General features: G+C 37.1%; 1 protein-coding gene across 5 annotated transcripts in view; it reads right to left on the bottom strand.

Annotated features, from left to right (window-relative positions):
• The window catches only part of FAM135A (family with sequence similarity 135 member A), a 147,355-nt gene that overhangs the window by 4,732 nt on the left and 120,087 nt on the right, over window positions 1-22,536 (bottom strand). For all 5 annotated transcript variants that reach the window (XM_061131777.1, XM_061131776.1, XM_061131775.1 and 2 more), the window contains 6 exons: window positions 21,076-21,242; window positions 18,773-18,864; window positions 18,184-18,281; window positions 16,018-16,169; window positions 14,057-14,167; window positions 3,746-3,859 (listed from right to left, as the gene is read on the bottom strand). In XM_061131777.1, coding sequence (XP_060987760.1) covers window positions 3,746-3,859; window positions 14,057-14,167; window positions 16,018-16,169; window positions 18,184-18,281; window positions 18,773-18,864; window positions 21,076-21,242 — 734 coding nt within the window. The remainder of the gene's footprint in view (window positions 1-3,745; window positions 3,860-14,056; window positions 14,168-16,017; window positions 16,170-18,183; window positions 18,282-18,772; window positions 18,865-21,075; window positions 21,243-22,536) is intronic.

Here is a 22,536-nt window from a genome sequence, read left to right as displayed (position 1 = left end):
TGTGAAAAATGCCACTGGTATGTTGATGAGGATTGTTTTGAACCTGTAAATTGCTTGGGGGAGTATAGACATTTTAACAGTGTTAATTCCAATCCATGGATATCTTTCCATTTCTTTCTATCATCTTCAATTTCCTTCATCAGTGTTTCATAGTTTTCAGAGTGTAGGTCTTTCATCTCATTGTTTATTCCTAGGGATTTTGTTTTTGATGGAATTTCAAACAGGACTGTTTTCTTGCTTTCTCTTTCTTACAGTTCATTATCAGTGTATAGAAAAGCAAATAGTATCATGACATCTGCAAACAGTAACAGTTTTACTTCTTCTCTTCTAGTTTGGATGACTTTTATTTCTTTTTCTGCCTGATTGCTATGAGTTGTTGTTTTTCAGTTGCTCAGTCATGTCTGACTCTTTGTGACTCCATGCACTGCAACATGCCAGGCTTCCCTGTCCTTCACCATCTCCTGGAGCTTTCTCAAACTCATGTTCATTGAGTTGGTAATGCCATCCAACCATCTCGTCCTCTGTCATCCAATTCTCTGCCTTCAATCTTTCCCAGCATCAGGGTCTTTTCCAGTGAGTTGGCTCTTCACATCAGGTGGCCAAAGTCTTGGAGCTTCAGCCTCAACATCAGTCCCTACAACGAATATTCAGGATTGATGTCTTTTAGGATTGACTGGTTTGATCTCCTTGCAGTCCAAGGGACTCTCAAGAATCTTCTCCAACACCACAGTTCAAAAGCATCAATTCTTCAGTGCTCAGCTTTCTTTATGGTCCAACTCTCACATCCATACATGACTACTGGAAAAACCATAGCTTTGACTAGAGGGGCCTTTGTCAGTAAAGTAATATCTCTACTTTTAAAATATGCTGTCTAGGTGTGTCATAGCTTTTCTTCCAAGGAGCAAGCATCTTTTAATTTCATGGCTGCAGTGATTTGGAAGCCCAAGAAAATAAAGTCTGTCAGTGTTTCCACTGTTTCCCCACCTATTTGCCATGAAGTGATGGGACCAGCGGCTATGATCTCAGTTTTCTGGACTTTCAATACTATTTCAATAAAAGTGGCAAGAGTGGATTTATTCCTGGTCTTAGAGGAAATGCTTTTAGCTTTCACCATTGAATATGAAGTTAGCTTTGGGTTTTGTTTCTCATAAATGGCCTTCATTATGTTGAGATATATTCTCTTTATACTCACTGTGATGAGTTTTCATCATGAATGGACGGTCAATTTTGTCAAATACTTTTTCAGCATCAACTGAGATGATGATGTGTTTTTTATCATTTGTTAATGTGATCAATCACATCAATTGATTTGCAGATAATGAATTATCCTTGCATCCCTAGGATAAGTCCTACTTTTGATGTGTGACCCCTTTAATACATTGTTGAATTTGGTTTGCTAATATTTTGTTGAGGATTTTTGCTTCTATGTTCATCAATGATACTGGCTTGTAATTTTCCTTTTTTGTGGTGCCTTTGTCCAGTTTTGGTATCAGGGTGACGCTGGCTTTGTAGAATAATGTAAATCTTTCTTCACATTCAATTTTTTAGAATACTTTGAGGATAGCTAGTACCTCTATTGAAACTTTTGGTAGAATTCACCAATGAATCTGTGTAGTCCTGTACTTGTATTTGTTGGGAAGGGTTTTTTGTTTTTTTTTTTCTTCTGAGTAAATTCCACTGTTGGTAATTATGTTCATATTTTCTATTTCTTCCTGTTTCAGTCTGTGGAGATTTTACATTTCTAGAAATGTATTAATTTCTTCTAGGTTGTCCATTTTATCAGTGTATGATTGTTCACAGTCTCTTAGGATCTTTGTATTTTTGTGGTGTCAAATGCAACTATTCCACTTTCATTTCTAATTTTATTTTGCTCTCCTCTTTTTTTCTTTTTTCCATTTATTTTTATTAGTTGGAGGCTAATTACTTTACAATATTGTAGTGGTTTTTGTCATACATTGACATGAATCAGCCATGGATTTACATGTATTCCTCATCCCGATCCCCCCTCCCACCTCCCTCTCCACTCAATTCCTCTGGGTCTTCCCAGTGCACCAGGCCCGAGCACTTGTCTCATGCATCCAACCTGGGCTGGTGATCTGTTTCACCCTAGATAATATACATGTTTAGATGCTGTTCTCTCGAAATATCCCACCCTCACCTTATCCCACAGAGGCCAAAAGTCTGTTCTGTACATCTGTGTCTCTTTTTCTGTTTTGCATATAGGGTTATCATTACCATCTTTCTAAATTCCATATATATGCGATAGTATACTGTATTGGTCTTTATCATTCTGGCTTACTTCACTCTGTATAATGGGCTCCAGTTTCATCCAGCTCATTAGAACTGATTCAAATGAATTCTTTTTAATGGTTGAGTAATATTCCATGGTGTATATGTACCACAGCTTCCTTATCCATTCGTCTGCTGATGGGCATCTAGGTTGCTTCCATGTCCTGGCTATTATAAACAGTGCTGCAATGAACATTGGGGTCCACGTGTCTCTTTCAGATCTGGTTTCCTTGGTGTGTATGCCCAGAAGTGGGACTGCTGGGTCATATGGCAGTTCTATTTCCAGTTTTTTAAGGAATCTCCACACTGTTCTTCATAGCAGCTGTACTAGTTTGCATTCCCACCAACAGTGTAAGAGGGTTCCCTTTTCTCCACACCCTCTCCAGCATTTATTGCTTGTAGACTTTTGGATAGCAGCCATCCTGACTGGCGTGTAATGGTACCTCATTGTGGTTTTGATTTGCATTTCTCTGATAATGAGTGATGTTGAGCATCTTTTCATGTGTTTGTTAGCCATCTGTATGTCTTCTTTGGAGAAATGTCCGTTTAGTTCTTTGGCCCATTTTTCGATTGGGTTATTTATTTTTCTGGAATTGAGCTGCAGGAGTTGCTTGTATATTTTTGAGATTAATCCTTTGTCTGTTGCTTCGTTTGCTATTATTTTCTCCCAATCTGAGGGCTGTCTTTTCACCTTGCTTATAGTTTCCTTTGTTGTGCAAAAGCTTTTAAGTTTAATTAGGTCCCATTTGTTTATTTTTGCTTTTATTTCCAATATTCTGGGAGGTGGGTCATAGAGGATCCTGCTGTGATTTATGTCGGAGAGTGTTTTGCCTATATTCTCCTCTAGGAGCTTTATAGTTTCTGGTCTTACATTTAGATCTTTAATCCATTTTGAGTTTATTTTTGTGTATGGTGTGAGAAAGTGTTCTAGTTTCATTCTTTTACAAGTGGTTGACCAGTTTTCCCAGCACCACTTGTTAAAGAGGTCGTCTTCTTTCCATTGTATATCCTTGCCTCCTTTGTCGAAGATAACTCCTTTTTTCTTGACTACTCTACTTGCTGCCAACAAGTATAGTTCCTTTACTCTTTGTCTAAAAGTAAAGTATTGCCAAACATGCAGCATGACCTTTACCACAACCACCAATCCCAAGAAACCAGAGGAAACTGAAGCACAAATTACTTCTGAAGCAGTAAAATGGAGAAGCATTTGTAATTATATGAAAAAGAGATTTCAAAAGAACAACTACTGTTCCACTGGCCAAAACATCTTACATGGCAGAAGAAAACAAATGAAGAAAAATGGAGAAAGGATAGCTGTTACAATCAGCAGGTGGAAAAGGAAGTCAGAGGAAAGCAAGGACAAGAGAAAGAAGAGAGAACATGAATGCAAGAAAAATTTGGGAGAGACTCATATGTAGACAGAACTCTCTAAAATATTTCTAATTTACTTTGTTACCTGACTGTTTGTCCTTCAAAGCTGTCTTGCACATTTCAATGCGGGCAGAATGATAAGGAACATAGCGATCTTGCAGAGATCCCACTAGGACAACATTTCTGAAATAGTGAAGCCCTGTGAAGAAAAAAATACTGAGTTATAGTGCAACAATTAACCAGATTTTAAATAACTTACTAGTATCATATTAAGTGACCATAAATGTACTTCCTTAATAGTATTAAGTTTATGCCTTTTTAAGTACCTGATGAATTCCTTCTCCAAATTTCTAGGTATTCTCTACCAAAACTGCCAGTTTCATTGTATGTAGTTTACGTGCTGATATGAGAACTGTGTGTCTGCACTGAGAGAGGGCAAGGGTTGTGGTATGGGGGTGAGGGAGAAACTGGATAGGTGGACTGAAATTTTACCATAATGTTATGTCATAATGTTCTTATTTCCAAAGGATATTCATCAATATTCAGAATTATTTCCCAAGGTAACAAAAGTATACTTTTCCATAAAAAAAAACACTGTATAAAATCATTTAAAGCTGACTTTTTAAGTTTGCATTTAACCCTTGTCTAATATTACTTATATTTTCTCCTTATTTAAGCATGATGTCAAAATGATAAATACTTTGAAGTTTTAATAAAAAGTTTTATGATCCATTCAATAGACTTTTTGTTAGGTCTATTTAAATTTTTTAATTTTTCAGTAAACTAGGTGAATTTAGGGCTTGTGTCCTTGGGATACTTTGCTAAATAACTCATTTAAATACTGAAACTACATTCCTGACCATTTTAGTACTAGTGATCTTCTCATTTTACTCTTTGGCTCAGACCAGTAAATACAAAATCAAATTTTATATGATTAATTAAATAAAGTACATATAGACATTGGTAACACATTAGAATTGGTTATCTAGTACATAAAATTTTGTTCTGGAATGTTCCAGAATAAAATTTTGATACTTTTTGTGCCCTAAAACTCAGATTCTTAGGGACAGTCAATTGTGGGGACTACTGTGGATCCAAAATATAAAAAGCCTTCATCGAAGCTCCCTGTCTTCCCTGGAACTTAAGAACCTTAATGACAAGAAGGGTTTAGACTGACAAACAGCCAGGTGAAATGGTATATACCTTCTGTGCCAAATATAAGGTCATCCCTTCTTTTGTCAATGGTAAGATACTACTTTGTGGCCACCTGAATATATAAAATTACAGGAATAGAAGTGAAATAACAGAATGGCTATAATACAAATGAATTCAGTTGCATGAACATTTTAAAAATTATATTTTAGAAAGATTAAGAAAATTTTTTCCCCTTCATTCTCACATTTCATGAGACAAATTCATTTCCCTCTGATAGCATTTGAAACCAGTGTCTTCACTGGTGTGACTCTGGGAATCATCTGTGTGAACTAAGCAGAGGTCTTTGAGCTGGCATACACTTATCCTTTGGGGTAATTTAAGATTCCATGGGGCAGATGAGCATTTACATCTTTTAAGAAAACTGGTTTCTACATCCCAGTTTCCATATGAGCACTTTTCTAAAAATGATTTTTCCTTCTCCTACCTTATGAGAGAAAGATATTTCTCCAATTTATTTCAGATCTTCTTATGGTACATACCCCGGGAGAATCAAGCCAAAAATGAAGTCTTACTTTCTCTTACACAAAGTTTGATTTGATCGATTGTTTGACAGTTGAGAAATGACTGTGTCAATTAGATGTTATGGCACATATTTCCCACAAATTAAATGAGCTAAATTTATAGCTCAAAGTTAAGTCTTTACATTTTTATGAAAATACAATTATAGTAAATGTATACTACCTCACATGCCAGAAAATATATCCCTTGCAACTATTTAAAATTATAGAAAACAGTTGTAGATTATCACTGTAAAATTATACAAGGGGATACAAACTGTTTCGAAATTCTTTTAAGGGGTCAACAAGCCAAAAAATGTGAAAGCCACCATCCCACGGCACATTTTCACTTCTAACCCAGTTACCTTAGGTGCTGTGCTTCCTAAATCTGACACTGTTAACTGAAATTTTATCTTGAGCTGCATGAAACCAGCCATGTAACAGCAGAGTTGGCTTTTTCTATTACCTAACACGTATGCCCGGAGAAGGCACCCCACTCCGGTACCCTTGCCTGGAAAATCCCATGGACGGAGGAGCCTGGTGGGTGGCAGTCCATGGGGTCGCTAAGAGTTGGACACGACTGAAGGACTTCACTTTCACTTTCCACTTTCATGCACTGGAGAAGGAAATGGCAACCCACTCCAGTGTTCTTGCCTGGAGAATCCCAGGGACGGGGAAGGCTGGTGGGCTGCCGTCTATGGGGCTGCACAGAATCGGATGCGACTGAAGTGACTTAGCAGCAGCAACATGTATGCCTGTGTGTCCTCGGTAAAGGCAACCACACTGCACAGCTCCGGGGGCATCACTCCCATCACACTGACAGCAGTGATGCTGCACAGCCCGTGGCAGTCTTGCTCAGTAATGGTCATTTCTGTACTTTTTCTCAAAACAGCAGCATATTTAAAATTTTTACCAGTATGTAAAATCTTATATATCTCTCATGTTAAAAAAAAGTCACTCACTCAACAAATCTGTCCTTGGACTTTATGCTCCCCTCCAATTACCACCCCACTTATTGGCACTCTATTTCTATACTTTATATTATAAAAATTATAGTCATTAAATTAAAATTTAAATATATTTTCCCAAATAATCACTCTTTGCAGAGATTCTGCTGTGCTTCTACAGAAATAATGGCATTCAGGCTCAGAATCACTGCATTAGATGATTTAGATCCTTGGTGCGTTGAGGAGGGTTTGTGTCTCCTAGGTTCAGGCAGCTTGGTCAAGTGGATGTATGCAAACCAAGAAATGACGAGGAGGGGGTGTCCAAGAAACCCTTAAGCTCTCTGATTCCATGATGATAAAATAAATACAATCAAAGACACCAACACTGATATAGATACACGATACTGCTGTATTTTAAAATGTGATTTCCAAGATAACACTGTACTTTAAAAAGGCACTGTACTTGAAAAATGCATTTTAAATTGAATTATTTTAATAACATGTTTTCAACAACAATGTATTTATTACTGATACTGAGCATCCTGTATGGAAGGCCTGCTTTTTGCATTAGCCAAGTGAAACAGACTCTGGCCCCTCTTTTGAGTCTTTGTTTCCACTCCTGTGTAGCAGTGTTGGCTAGAGAGGGCAGAAGCACAAAGAGGAAGTATAGTGACCCCCGAGGTGCAGTGCTGCTGGGAATCACGGCAGCACTTCGTGTGAGCAAAGCCCAGCTGACGGACACATCTCAAGGCTGTGTTTGGGGAGCCTTGTACTGTCAGTTCATCCTCTCTGCACCTGCACTGACTACCTGCTCAAAGACAGCCTTGTCCACTGACGTTCACTCAGCCCAAGGTGACTAATTTTTGGTTGAAAAGTTACCTCTAACTTGGTAAAGTAATACTTTTTTCCCATTTGTAGAGTGAGACAGTTTAACTAGAAAAGTTTCTAAATATTTTATCTGCTTTTCAGGATTGCCAAGAAAAAGATAAAAAGTAAATATTCAAAATTTTTCTGGACTGTATAATTACATGACTTATGTATGAATGAACATTATAATAGTAAATTTCATCTTCATTTTTTAGTCTTCCTGATACTTTTGACTGCTCATTTGTTTTTCATGAAAAATTTAATAAGCTTTAAAGCAATTCAGTGGAAAATCCCATGGATAGAGGAGCCTTGTGGGCTACAGTCCATAGGGTCATAAAGAGTCAGACACAACTGAAGCGACTTAGGATGCACGCACGAAGCAATTCATACTGACTCATTTCTGTTTATTTTCTGGAATTGACAAAAGTAGCAGTTTTGAACTGGCGGTTTTGCACCTCACGGAACATTTAGTAGTGTCCAGAGACAATGCTGTTTCTCACAAGCAGGGGCTAGGACATGAGGGGCTAAGGTGTGCGTGTACTATTTATTGGGCAGAGGCCAGGGATGCTGCTGAACATCCTACAATGCAAAGGACAGACCCTGACAACAAAGAACATTCAGCCCAGAATATCCAGTGCTGAGAGGATGAGAAATCCTGTGCTTTCTAAAGGGACATATTCTACACAATATTAAATTGTTCTTATTTTTACTCATTTATTTTAAACACATTTGAAAGAGTTTGCTTAAAATAATGTGAGCTGATGCTTTCCTATACTTTCAGAAACAAAACACAAATGTTAATTACAAATCAAGTCATACCTATTATTAAACATCTCTCTAATCTGCTGTAAGAAAAAATTATTTTGTGCCAAAGTAGTACTGCAAGAGACTTCTTTAATTGTTATATTTTATTTGTCAGAATTCAACAGCTGGTAAAGAGAGTCTAAGCAGATGTATTTAGGAAGATCTTAAAATAAGGATATTTGGTTTTTGAAATTCTAACAATGGATAGTTTGTACTTTGGCTATTTTTGAGGCCTCATCATGGAATGCTGGGAGCACCCCTGACCCTTCTTTCTCTGTGATCCTGACCATTCAGTACTGCTGTCACCTAATCTAGATACAGTTTACCTTCCATATTGCTCTAGTTCAAGCTTTTGATTAAGCAAAGTTATTACCCAATGATACGTTGCAGAGATAAAAAAAGACTTTCAAAATGAAGACCCATGGGGGAGGCCTTGCTTAAATAAAAAAGGGAAGAGGGTACGAGTCTGATTTTGCTTTAGACAGATGATTTTAGGCTTTCTCAAAAGAAGGAAACTGGCCGTTCAGATGAAACAGAAGCAATAATTGGACCAAGGCATCCGAGACTTTGTATTTAGCTTTAGCAAAGTAAAGTATAACAGAACAGTTATCAGCAGGGCTCCTGTTTAAAAATACCTGAGAATGGCATACTGGCTAAGTAAATCCATTAAGTAAATGCTGCTCTATGTTTTCCTGTTTTATTAATATTTACTTAAAGTTTCTGATGTGAACCCATCTATTTCTATCTTGTGAATAAAGAATTATATGTACATATACAGGTGTAGAGGTTTCCTTGGAATTGACTACTCATATTTCATTGAGATGATAAAAAAAAAAAGGGGGGGAAAAACATAGTTCGGAGAGACTTGCTCCAACTCCTATGACAATATTATAATTTAAAAGCAATTAATGAATATTTGCTGATATTTAAAGCTAAAATTAGAAAAGCCTTCTCAAACCCTTGCGAGTACACATCCTGGCTCAGCACGGGTGGCCTGGCCGTGCAGGCTGGTACAGGCTTGTGGGCGGCAGTGGGCGCTCGGACGCTCCACATGTCTGTGTCTCAGCTGCAAAGGGGGCAACCGGGCTCTCACGTCATGGAGGTAAATGCATTCACAGGTATGACAGGCTAGCATTTTCATAAGTCATCTGAATAATTTTATAGCTAGCAATATTGACAGTTCAGCTAAAAAACACTCCCCAAACAGATTTATAAATCCATAATATTATTTTAGTTCAGGCTCCTCTTCATTTAGAGGTGTTTTTACTAATTAATATTTACTGAGTTTTGTATTATTCAGAATGCTGATCATTTTATATTAATTATCTTGTTTAACCTTTAATGGTCTTGTGAGAAAGATTGTACCCATTGTACCACTGGAAAAACTGAGTGTTATTTAGATTAAGTAAACTTGTCAGTGTTTCTGCTAAAACTAGTATCCACGTGTGCTTTCCAAGTTTGACTCCCAAACAGTGCTGGTACAACCAGAGGTGAGATGAAAGTCCTGCCACACATTATAAGGCAAATAATAAATCAGTAACTTGTAAGCAAAAGTTATAACTAATTCTTAAAAAAGAATTCAAGCGCAAAAGATCTATTCAGGTCTACAAATAATTTTACAAAGTAATGTAAATATCTGTTGGGAGGGGAATGCCATGGATTACAGAATGTTTACAGTAAAATTTTACAGTTATACTTTCTCTTGTGTTTTTCTTATGTTGTTATTATTGTTCTTGTTATTGTTTAGTCGCTAAGTTGTGTCTGACTCTTTTGCGACCCCATGGACTGAGGCCGCCGGGCTCTTCTATCCATAGGATTTCTCAGGCAAAAATACTAGAGTGAGTTGCCATTTCCTTCTCTGGGGGATCCTCCCAACACGATCAAACTCTCATCTCCTGCACTGCAGCCAGATTCTTTACTGCTGAGCCACAGGGGAAGCCCTGCTATTATTACTATTGCTAATTAAATGTTACTTTGTAAAATGCAGTATAGATACACAGACCCCAGGGAACATTTACATTCAGTTTTGCCTTTTGTATACTTCCTATCCTGTCCCATCACTTCATGACAAATAGATGGGGAAAAAGTGGAAACAGTGACAGACTTTATTTTCTTGGGCTCCACAATCACTACAGATGGTGACTGCAGCCATGAAATAAAAAAGATTCTTGCTCTTTAGAAGGAAGAAATGACAAACCTAGGCTGTGTATTAAAAAGCAGAGACATCCCTTTGCCAATAAAGGTCCATACAGTTAAAGCTATGGTTTTTCCAGTAGTCATGTACAGATGTGAGAGTGGACCATAAAGAAGACTGAGTGCCAAAGAATTGATACTTTCGAACTGTGGTGCTGGAGAAAACTCTTGAGAGTCCCTTGTACTGCAAGGAAATCAAACCAGTCCATCCTAAAGGAAATCAACCCTGAATATTCATTAGAAGGACTGATGCTGAAGCTAAAGCTCCAATATTTCGGTGACCTGAGCCAACTCACTGGAAAAGACTCTGATGCTAGGAAAGAGAGAAGGTCAAAGGAGAAGTGGGCAGGAGAGGATGAGACGGGCAGAGAAAACAACAGTCTCAATGCACATGAATTTGAGCAAACTCCTCAGGAGATAGTGGAGGACAGAGGAGCCTGGCATGCTGCAGGCCATGGGGTCACAAAGAGTCAGACACAGTTTAGTGACTGAATAACAACAACAAATCCTGTCAGCAGCAGTGGTACAAACTCCATAGCTACACACAATGTTTCTAGTCAGTCTAAGTTTTTCTCGAATGAGAACCATGTGATGTTGTAGGAATATCTTGTGATTTTGTGACTCAAGCATATACTTCTGTATACTGTGAATAACTCATTACTTGTACCCTTAGAAACAAAATCATAAAACTTCACCTAAAAAAGAACCTTTCTTTCCCGGATTCTAATAACAGATAACACATGAGATAACCATTTCCAATTATCTTCCTCACATTCATAACAGTATTTAAGGCAGAATCCTGAAAAGGATAAAGCAAGACTCAAATGAAGTGGGCTGTATTCAATGACTAAATCTGCCTGGTGTTCATATCAAATGTTTCAAGAGCAGGAGGAGGACATGGTGATAGAGATGAAGATGAAAAATAAATTTAAAAGGCTAGGGCTTAAGTTTACTAGTTTAAGTTACTCAAGAAACATGGGTTTGATTTTCAGCTTACCATACAACATTTGACCTGCTTTTGGGTACTGAACATAACATTGAAAAGATCATTCATTGATTTAATGGCTTTGTAGCGAACACCTACTGGGAAGAACTATGCTAAGTGGTTCTTGAGGGTATTGTAAGTAGTATTGAGGGAGGGTACATGTTGGAGTGGGGTGGGTAACGGTTGTCATGACAGACCCTACTCAGGGAAAAAAGGCCAAGAGACATAAAAATGACTGACATGAGATAAGCTGTAATGAGTATGATAAAAGATGTCCATATGTAATGTTAGAGCAGCTCAGAGATGACACTCACAATTCAGGATGTAGTATACACAGTGAAGCAGGATCCACCACAGATGTGACTGAGATGTTTCACACCAAGTCATCCAGAGGACAAGTACCATTTAGAAAAGGTTGAAAGAAGAGGAAGCAGCAGAAGAAAATGTTCAATTTCAGACACACTTAGTTTGAAATGTAAGCACAGGTATCTAGCAGGTAAATGAGGACTGGAATGAGGTCTGTCTGGAGACAGAAGACTCAGGATATGAAGGTATATACTGGGTACTCTGATAGAAGTGAAAAGTGAAAGTCACTCAGTCATGCCTGACTCTCTGCAACTCCATAGTCTTTAGCCCACCAGGCTCCTCAGTCCATGAATTCTCTAGGCAAGAATACTAGAGTGGGTTGCCATTCCCTTCTCCAGGGGATTGTCCTGATCCAGGGATTGAACCCGGGTTTCCTGCATTGCCGACTGATTCTTTACCATCTGAGCCAGCAGGGGAGGAATATTAAATCAGACAGGGCATCAGGGAAAGCTCTGGATAGGTGACGGTGTGGAGTGTAATTTCAGGAATGAAGATTAGTTCTGCAAAGATGTGCAGTCACAGGGAGGAATGGTGGTAGAAAAAGCAGTGAACGCGGGACGCACAAACATGTATGACGTGACTACAGCAAAGGATGCGTGTGTTCAAAGATGACAGGATATTACTGACAGAATGAAAAATTGGTTGAAATTTCAGGGTAGCGTGTAGCCATGTGTGGTTTTACAGCGGAGTGGAATGGAATGTTACCAGGGTTGAGAAAGGCTCTTTAATGCTTGATTAACCATTTAAAGAGCTGCTTGTGGAATTACCAAAAATGATGCCAGGATTAAGCATATTAAGATTCAAGAAAACATCTTTTCCTAAAGCATAACTGTGCAGTAAATATTTGTCAATGAACTCCTATCAAAGTTCTCACTGACCATGCAAGGAGGGACCAGGCAGAGGTCATCATACTTAAGAAGGCAGTGGAGCCTGGGTGGGATAAGCCTCACAGGAAGCAGTTTCATGAGACGGTGGAGGAATAACTGCTGTGCTGGGATGGAGAGCAAGAGGAATGCTCCCCCTCTAGGTGGGCCTTGGTAACAAGAAATCAGAAGTCCAGCTGCTTCTACAGCAAAGGTAGTACAGTGTGGCCTATGTGATCTGGACTGTTGCCTTTTTACTTCTTTCATAAATAAAGTTTGTTTGAAACACAGCCACACTCATCAGCTCATGTGTTGGCTACAGCTGTTTTTGTGCTTCAGTGGTATGTTAGGTTGTTACAACGGAGACCCCATGGACCACAAGTCAAAATGTGTACTATCCAGCCCTTCAGCAAAAAAGTGTGCTACTCCTCTGCTCTGTCGCCAGGGGGAGCAGGGAGCTGGGGACTGCGGGCTGGGGGACTCTGCAGGATGCGGAGATCATGGGCTGTGCAGAGGACACAGATGAATGCAGTCTGTTCTCCACAAGGGAAGATTTCAAAGGACACAGTGGAAAGAGCGTGCCGGGAAGATGTGAGCATAAGGAGAGAGTAAGTCAGGGAGAGACGAAAGGTCAGAGGTGAGGTCAGAGAGTGAGACTGGATGGGGAAAGACCAGTTGGGGGCTTCTGGGAGTAAAAGTTCAGAATATTCATGCAATATTCATGCAATATCTAATAACTGGTTAACGCCCCCTGGTAGCTCAGTTGGTAAAGAATCTGCCTGCAATGCAGAAGACCCCGGCTTGATTCCTGGGCTGGGAAGATCCCCTGGAGAAGGGACAGGCTATCTGCTCCAGTATTCTGGCCTGGAGAATTCCATGGAACTGTGTAGTCCATGGGATCACAGAGAGTCAGATACAACTGAGTGACTTTCACTTTCACTTTCTTTCACTTAATGAGAAGTCTAACCAGATTCATCCAGTGGCCAGAATTTGTAGAAGGAATAACTACTAATAGTTTGAAAATGAAAGTGTTAGTTGCTCCCTCGTGTCTGACTCTTCGTGACCCCATAGACTATGGCCCCTAACCATGGAACTCTCCAGGCAAGAATACTGGAGTGGGTTGACATTCCCTTCTCAGGGGATCTACCTGACTCAGGGAGGATCAGAGCCAGGTCTCAGGCATGGCAGGCAGATTCTTTACTATTCTAGCCACTGGGAAAGCCCCGAGCATACTGGAGTGGGTAGCCATTAGTTTCTCACATTTTCCAGAAATATTTATAATAATAAAGTAAAAAAATACATGGTAGTTTAAAACAAGGGCTGAAGATTGGGGTTGGGGGCAGCTAGAAGGACATGAAAACTAGGACATACAGAGGCCTGGTTCAAAAACTAACTCATGGTATGAACTATAAACGTTAAAATTTTTAGGATAATCTCAAAATAGCTGTGCAACTCACAAAAAATAAATACAACCATATAAAAAATTAAATCATGCTATCAATTGTTTGGTTTTAATTATGAGTCGATTTCATTAAGAAATTACAACCAGTTGATAGTTTTTTAATCATCAGAAAGACATGTTGTTAATTTATTTGCTAAAGGTTTATTTTAAAAGAGGTTTTCAAGTGCATGTTTTTAAAACTGTTACTATATACTTACCTGCTTTATTACTAAGCTTGTATAAGAAAGTTTGGCGAGGGTCTGAATGATCACGACACGTCAATTGTAAAAGAGAACCTGATTTTTTCCATTTCTGCATAAACCACAGACCTAGAAAATTATTAATGGTATGAGACATTATTAATGGTATGAGACATTCACAGAGTTATAAACTGGAAAATATAGTACCATATGACAAGGTTATTAATTTTAATATATTTTACTTTAAAATGATACGGCTCGAATTAGCATTTTGTTGGTTAATAAAAAATGCATTTGCAAAATATTTCCATTTTCTGATAATAAATATAAACACAAACACACTGGGGTTAACGATGGATTAACAGATGGTTGACAGAAGGCTTTCTATTTCTATCTGATTCTGTAATTAAACAGGTAATGGTCTATCAAGAACAAATTTGGGGATATTACACCTTTAGATATACTTCTTCATTTTAAGATGAAGCGAAGGGGGATATAACTTCAAACACAGTAGTAGTTCCACATGCCTGAGCATCGAGGCTTTAGAGCAATCAAAGCTCACTTCCGGGATGAGCCATTGGTTGATGTTTTCTAGTAACACTGAATATAATTAAAATTTCATATTTAATTGTATGTCTTTATATTATCAGTTACCTGCATTTATTTTAAGATACTTATCTATTTATTTTTGGCTGTGCCGGGTCTATGTTGCTGTGCCTGGGGCTCTCTCGTGGCTAGTGGGGGGGTACTTTTCGTTGAGGCATGCAGGCGCTACAGCATGGGCTCAGTAGCTGTGGCACATGGGTTTAGCCGCTCTATGGCATGTGGGAGCTTCCTGGACCAGGGATCGAACCGGTGTGCCCTGCATTGGCAGGCAGACTCTTAACCATCAGACCACCATGGAAGTCCAGTTTTCTGTATTTAAGTGCACCTTCCGCTTAACTGAAACCTCAATCACTCTGGAGCTGGTTTTCAAGACTGTAGACTTACAGTCATAAAGTCATTTCTACTTTTGTTGATTCTAACATTACTGAGGTGAATGAGGAAAAGAGGAAAAAAGCTTTTAATTGATTAAAGCTGCTAACTGCAATCCTATCTGGGGAAAAGTTTAGTAAAGGAAGAAATTGAAAAGAAACCAATTCAAGGTACTGCGTCCTATTCATACTGGGTTCTATTTTGTATTATTTATACATTTTAACTTTCTTTTGCCCTCTTTTTGAAACTATAAAAATCTAGAACAAGCCAGATTTTGAAAACCACCCTTCAAAATGAGATTCAAATGAAAATGTTGTGGTTTATTTGTCAATGAAAGAAGTAGAGGAGAAAATGGAAATAAGAGTCTCAAGGCTTGATGAAAAAAGTTAGGTTGAAACCTAATTTATTCTTTCAATGAGAATCAACTGACTATACTAGAAAAGCCATTTTAAAATTCTAAGGGGAAAAAAAAAAGCCAAATAAGGGCAAATAAAGTATAAGATCTTTCTTAGTGAGAATACTTATTCTAATAAAAATTGAGGTCTTAATTTTTATTTTAATTTCTTTGAAAAGTTTAGAATTTATTTTCTCATAATATCCTTTTATTGTTATCAAATCAAAGTCAGAGTCAACATTCTATATAAAATATTTTGTAACTTTATAATATGTTAATTATAGCCATTTATTTATTATCTGCTCAACTAATAGAATAACAGAATAGCCTGTTTATAACACTAATATTTACTGAAAGAAACACTTAATGAAAAAAAGAGAAAAAAATGCTCTTGTGGCTTGACAAATAACTCAACAGAATATCATTTTCTGAAATGAGTTTATCAGCTTATTTCTTATGTATGACAAAACAGAAAAATAGCTGCATCTTTTGTTTCATGAAATTCCAAGTATGTGACAAACTGGCTCTAAGATAAACATTGGAAAATATTAAATTTGGATTTAAATCTCCCCAGGCCATATTTTTTATACTGAACAATAAAACTTCTTACCTGTATTAACAAGAGCACTGCTATTGTAGAGTGTACCAAGGTGAGGTCCAGAAAGTGAAAGAAAGGTATGAAGCCTGTTGAGGTAATATTTAAACCGTGGTCTTGTAAGCACTGAACGGATTATTAAATTGCCCAACGAATGTCCAATAAAGCTATAAGAGAAAAAAAATGACATTTCTCCCATAGCACTAGTTTCAAAAACAAAAGTCAAAGCTGCTATCACTATACAGAGATTTGAAATACTAAGAATATAAAATTTTCTAATATGTTTTAAAACTGTTTATATGATTTTATTCTATATGTTTTTTATATATTTTATTTTATACATTTATATGTTTATATGATTTGATACTCTGAAATGATGTAACTTACATTTTGAAGGAAATGTGAGAAAATAGCAAAAAATTCCTATGAGTATATATATATTTAATCTACAGAAAAAAGATATCACTTACCAGAAAATTTTTGCTCCTAGTTTGTAGCTGCTTAGAAATACATTTAAAAGGTAATAACACATTGACTACATGATAAATTTTCCTTTTTAGGTACACACAGCAATTATTTACTTGTTAAGTCATGATTTAAAACAAAATAATGAAATCGTATCAGTGAGGATGATTTAGGAGACATTACATCCCCATTTCTCTTATTTTTGGTCCACACTCCACAGTGGGGGAGCTCTTTGACTGAACACATTTCAACACACATGAAATATACATGCATTTTCGTACTTGAAGTGTAAGATTATACCAAAATAATAACTAATACAGAGGATTTCATCTTTACGAAGGAATAGTTTAAATCAAAAGAGCCTTAAAAAAAAAAAAAACAGAGCCTTTTCTGCTTCCCATTATTTTAGAATAGACAGTACATGCATCCCTGGGGACAATGAACAGAGAAAGAAGAGAGCTTGAGAGCTGTCTCAGGCTTATAGACAACGACCAGGGAGGAGCTGACAAATTTCCTGAAGCTGGGAAGGCAAGTCTGATATCAAACAGTTCTCAATGAGCTAGATCAAGCCTCTGGATTTTATGGCTCACTACAATTGACAATCTAATCTAAAAGAGCCATACTCTTGTAGATGAATGAAAAAACGAAAACAATAGACTTACTTTCTCATCATAAAATAACAAATTAATAAAAGGAATACAAGATGACTACAGAAACAAATGAAAATTTGTTTAGCAAACAAATGAAAATTCACAAATGACAAAAATAATTAGAAAACAATCTCTTCTCCCCCGCCCCCCCCGACAACATACTCACATCTCTCACCATATTCTAACAGAAATTTGTTTTTAAAAAATGACTTCAGATAAAACCCTGCTTCTCTCTGCTCTTCGTCCCTATTCTATACTAACTGGAAATGGACTTTACAAAGGCCTGTAGTATAAAGAGCTAGCCTCCTCCTTTGACCTACCTGGGATATGACAACTATCAGCTTATTCTACTCTTTTTTTGAGGCAAGAAGATTATTTTTAATTTTTTCTTTATATCTTACTGGACTAGAAGAAACAATTACTTTTCTCTCTCCCATGTCTACTCAGAACATGTGATTAAAGAATGAGACATATTGGCTTCATCATCATCTCCTGCTTGGGTATACTATACTACAGTGTACTACACAGTATACTATACTATACCCATGAGTACACTCTCAAAGTATAGTCACGACACTGAAAATATTCTTACAGTTTCATTTCCTTACATATATCTCCCTACTAATTTTCTTTTTGGGAACAGTTTTATTGAGATATAATTCATATACCATACAACTCACCCACTAAAAGTGTATAACTCAATGGTTTTGATTGTATTTACAGAGTAGTGCAGCATCACTACAAAAAATTTTAGAACATTCCACCACCTTTAAAAGAAATCCTACATTCTTTACTTAACATCAGCCTCCATCTCCTCCTCCCTCAGTCCTAAGTAATCACTGATCTACTTCTCTCTATATAATTTTGCCAATTCTCGACAATTCACATAAACAGAATTATACAATATGTAGTATTTCCCTAAAATCTTTTAATTTTTTCTCTTTATATTAATTTGAATCGCTGTCTCCTATATTTTAGAACAGGACAAAAAATTTCCAGACATTCTGTGTAATTTTTCTATAATTCATAGAGACATAAAAATAATTACATAAATTAGAAAACTTACCTTATTTTTGAGACTGTTAGACTATATATCTGAATATATTGTATTATCTCATCCAGAAGGCGATCAGTCATGCTATCAAAATCAGCAAAAGTATCATTCTAAACAAAAGCAAAACACACACATGATATACACAAGAAAAACTGAATATAAACATTACCTTTAATTTGGGTACTGAATATATGGTTAAAGACCAGTTTTTTTTAGAGAAGTTAGTGAATGTAATATTCATTATACTAAAATGAACAAGCAGTGAATTTCCAGAAAAAAAGGCTCAGTGTTCTCATTAATACTTTGTTTAGATTAACTGTTTAGCCCACTACCAGAACTGAACATAAGGTTATTTAAAATTGTTTAATTTTTAATGAAATATTTGCATAGAAATGTGAAATATTCGAAATTTTGCACATGTAAAGAGTTCATAAATTGAGTTATAAATCATTTCAAATTCCTTAGGATAGGCATGAATGTTAAATTTCACAGAAATCAGAAAAATTATTTCTACTACTACAGACATTTTGTAGTAAGCACTATTTAGGTAGAAACTGGTAGAAGCATGTGTGCTTTCACTGAAAACACAGATATACTGTACCTGATTTCTTTCAGACATAAGAAAATCAATTCTTTCCCCAGGCAGCCCAAGTTCAATGTAAGTTTTTACTAATCGGAGATCTGCACTGTTACCTAGGAAATGAAGAAAATGAAAATTCTGTCTAAAGGACAAGATAAAGCAAAAGATGCAGCACACATCCTCACAGGTTGTTAACCGTCTTGAGGATAAGTGGAGGGCCTAAGTCAGCTGTGAAGAGACAAGACCCCGTGTACCAGAACCCACAGTGTTCATGTCACAGTTGATCGCCATCAGCAGACAATGTCCGCCAACAGCCTGTGTCTCCAGAGGTCTGGCTTTCAACCCCCCACGCCCACCCCGGCTCCCCCTGTTTCTGCCTCATGGTCAGCACATGCTCTGCTGACCACTGGCAATGGCGGCTGTGAGCGACCAACTGACCAACTCGTCACCATCACTCTCGCATGAGCATTTAACCAAATGAGTGCATTTTCGATTTAATCTATTGAGTTTTTCTTTGGCAGTACTAGGTCAGACAAATAGAAATAAAAATCTATGTAAATAATCTAAAGTAGTTTAATTACTAACTTAAAAGATGTATATATAAATATATTTATAACAGCTATCATACATAAATATAATTAGTATATACATATATAATACATAAATATAAATACTTAGTACCTTTAAAATTAGTCTAGTGGCTTTTCAGTTAGTTCTTTTGGCTTACTTAGGAATATATACATATCATTATCAATTGCTGCATTTTTACTTTATCCCTTCTTTTAGCTATGTCATGAACAGACATAATTAACTGTTTTATTCCTGATTTTTAAAAGAAGTGCCTCTAGCATCTCACTACTAGGTATGTGTTTTCCATGAGCTGTAAGTATACATGCTTAATTACATTAATGAATTAGACTAGTGCTATTTAAGGCTTAAAGTTCGATGCTTACTTGTCATAACTGGAAATGAATATTGAATTTTACATTACTTGATTTACTAATATATTTTATTAATAAATTTCTTTATATTTACCTATCTTTGCATTCTGAGAATTAAATTCTATTTACTGTAGCTACTTTAATATATTGATTCATTTGCTGGAGGGTTTTGGGAGACATTTAATCAATTAACTAATTCATTTTTCTACAATGTTACTAGAGTCTTATTAAGTATATTTATGTTAGATTGCTCCACTTTTTTTTTGGAGTGTGGGTGTTACATCTTTTCAGATTTAGTAACAAGGTTAGGTTAACTTCAAGGAATAAAATAGGCTCCATTCCATCTTTTTTTCCTATTATTCTGGACCAATTTCTTTAACATGGGATAGTGTTTCTTGGAAATTTCTTGGAAATTTCAAAGAGGACTTTATCAGAGATTCTATTAAGCCAAGAAACTTTTCTTGGAGGATAATTCTTTGAATATTTTATTAGGTAAAGGAAAGAGGTTAGTATTTGAGGTATTTTATTTCTTGAGTTGCAGGTTTTTTTTTAATTAAAAATCTCCAATTTAATGAGAATTGACTAGTTTAGATCTGTGGTGGCTCAGACGGTAAAGAGTCTGCCTGCAGTGCGGGAGACTGGAGTTGGATCCCTATGTTGGGAAGATCCCCTGGAGAAGGAAATGGCAACCCACTCCAGTATTCTTGCCTGGAGAATCCCATGGACAGAGAAGCCTGACAGGAGTCTGTGGAGTCGCAAAGAATCAGACACGACTGGGAGACTTCACTTTAGCATTTTTATAATCCGTAAAATCTTTTGTTACTTGTTATTACAGAATCACATTATAACACAGTAATAACTCTGCTAGTCTAGAGATATCTGGTATCTTCTAACGCAGTTCCTAACCAAGAAAAATAGGCTGCTGAGTAACCAAAATAGCTGTCATAAAATTAGAGCAAGTAAAACCAGGTATTAAGAATTTAAATTATACCCTAATTAATCAGTGAATCTTCTATTCTTAGGTATTGATTTTTCTTATCCATAAAATTTAAAGCACCAAGCTAGACAGGAGCAGAAAGACAACCAAAGGGAGACAAAACAATTGCTATGACTGACAATTGATGAAAATAACAATAAGAGAGCAGACAAAAAACCCCAAGTTAATATAAGCAAAATGCCGGCATGTGGATATCAATTTCATGGAAAATCTGCTTTAAAAAAAATCTAATATTATACTCATGAAAATAAGACATAATTTAAGATAATTAATATCAGCAATTTAGAACTCTTTTTTCAGGTCAAGGATCAAATAAAACTAAACAAGATCTACTAGGAAAAGAAAATATTGAGTTGGTACGGGTTATATCCACAGATGTTACACACCGTCTAGGCCATGCACACAGACAATGAGATGGACTCCATCTTCACAATGGTCCTCCTCCTCCTCCTCCACGCAAAAATAAGGGACTGAGGATGCCAGCAGAGGAACATCGCTGTACATGAACCCGGGGAGTTTAAGTTGCTTCAATTCATCTTTTGCCTGAAGGAAGCTAAAGCAAAATGTTATAAAAGATATTCTTTACTAAGTATTACATTCAGTTTTTAGAACCAAAAAGATAATCTGCTGAATTTAGAGAACTACAGAAAAGGAAACCCAGAAATATTTGATTATAAAATACTGAATATGTGGGATCACCTAAATGATTCAGAAATTAGACAGTGATTTTCTTTACCAGGGCTCCCCTGGTGGCTCAGCTGGCAAAGACTCTGCCTGCAGCGCAGGAGACCTGGGTTCAGTCCTTGTTTTTTAGTACATACTCTGATCAAATACAGTGAGTAATTACACCCTAATATCACTTAAAAATATTCTTTTAAACTTGAAATCCACTAGAAAATATTAGGAATGCAGTTATGCTTTTTACAGAACTTTATATTGTATGCACAGAAAAGCTGGGAGAGTACCACAAAGAGTAACAGTCTGATGCTGATCCTGTGACCAAATCTTACCCTCCTCGCTCCTTTTTGTGCTACATGTGCTTAATCACTCAGTCGTGTCCAACTCTTTGCGACCCCATGGACTGTAGCCTGCCAGACTCCTCTGTCCATGGGGACTCTCCAGGCAGGAACAGTGAAGTGGGTTGCCATGCCCTCCTCCAGGGGAAGTTCCCGACCCAGGTTTTGACCAGGGTCTCCTGCATTGCAGGCAGATTCTTTACCAGCTGAGCTAGTTGGGAAGTCCCTTGCTCCTTTTTAATCTTGCATAAATGGAAAAGAAGGCACTATTCTACACAGTGTACTGGTGAGAACGGCAGGTATCATATTTAGTAGATTAAGTTAACTGTATTTTTCTCTAAAAATATCAGTAAGAAGGAATAGAACTAAGGGGGGATGTGATTAAATAAAATTGGCATAGACATATCTATTCAACTTGAGGATTTAGAACATGAAAAATCATGAACTATTTTAATATTGTATCATTTGGGCTGATGAAAGTAAAACTCAAAGAAGCTGCTGAACACTAAACTGAGGGGGACACACTGGGTGAATGCTGCTTTCATGTTTGACTCAGGAAGAGACTGAGGTGCCAGGAGGTGAAACAACCTCCAACTTCTTAGCACAGCTGTCACTGTTTAGTCACTCTGTGTCCAACTCTCTGCAACCCCATGGACTATAGCCTGCCAGGTTCCTCTGTCCATGACCATTTCTCAGGGAAGAATACTGGAGTGGTTTGCCATTTCCTTCTCCAGGGGATCTTCCGGACCCAAGGATTGAACCTGTGTCTCCTGCATTGGTAGGTGGATTCTTCACTGCTGAGCTACCAGGGAAGCCCCCTCCTAGCACATT

The sequence above is a fragment of the Dama dama genome, chromosome 28, assembly GCF_033118175.1.
Source record: "Dama dama isolate Ldn47 chromosome 28, ASM3311817v1, whole genome shotgun sequence".
Taxonomy (NCBI): Eukaryota; Metazoa; Chordata; class Mammalia; order Artiodactyla; family Cervidae; genus Dama; species Dama dama.
Note: the sequence above shows the minus strand (reverse complement) of the source record. Positions and strands in the feature narration are given on the sequence as shown.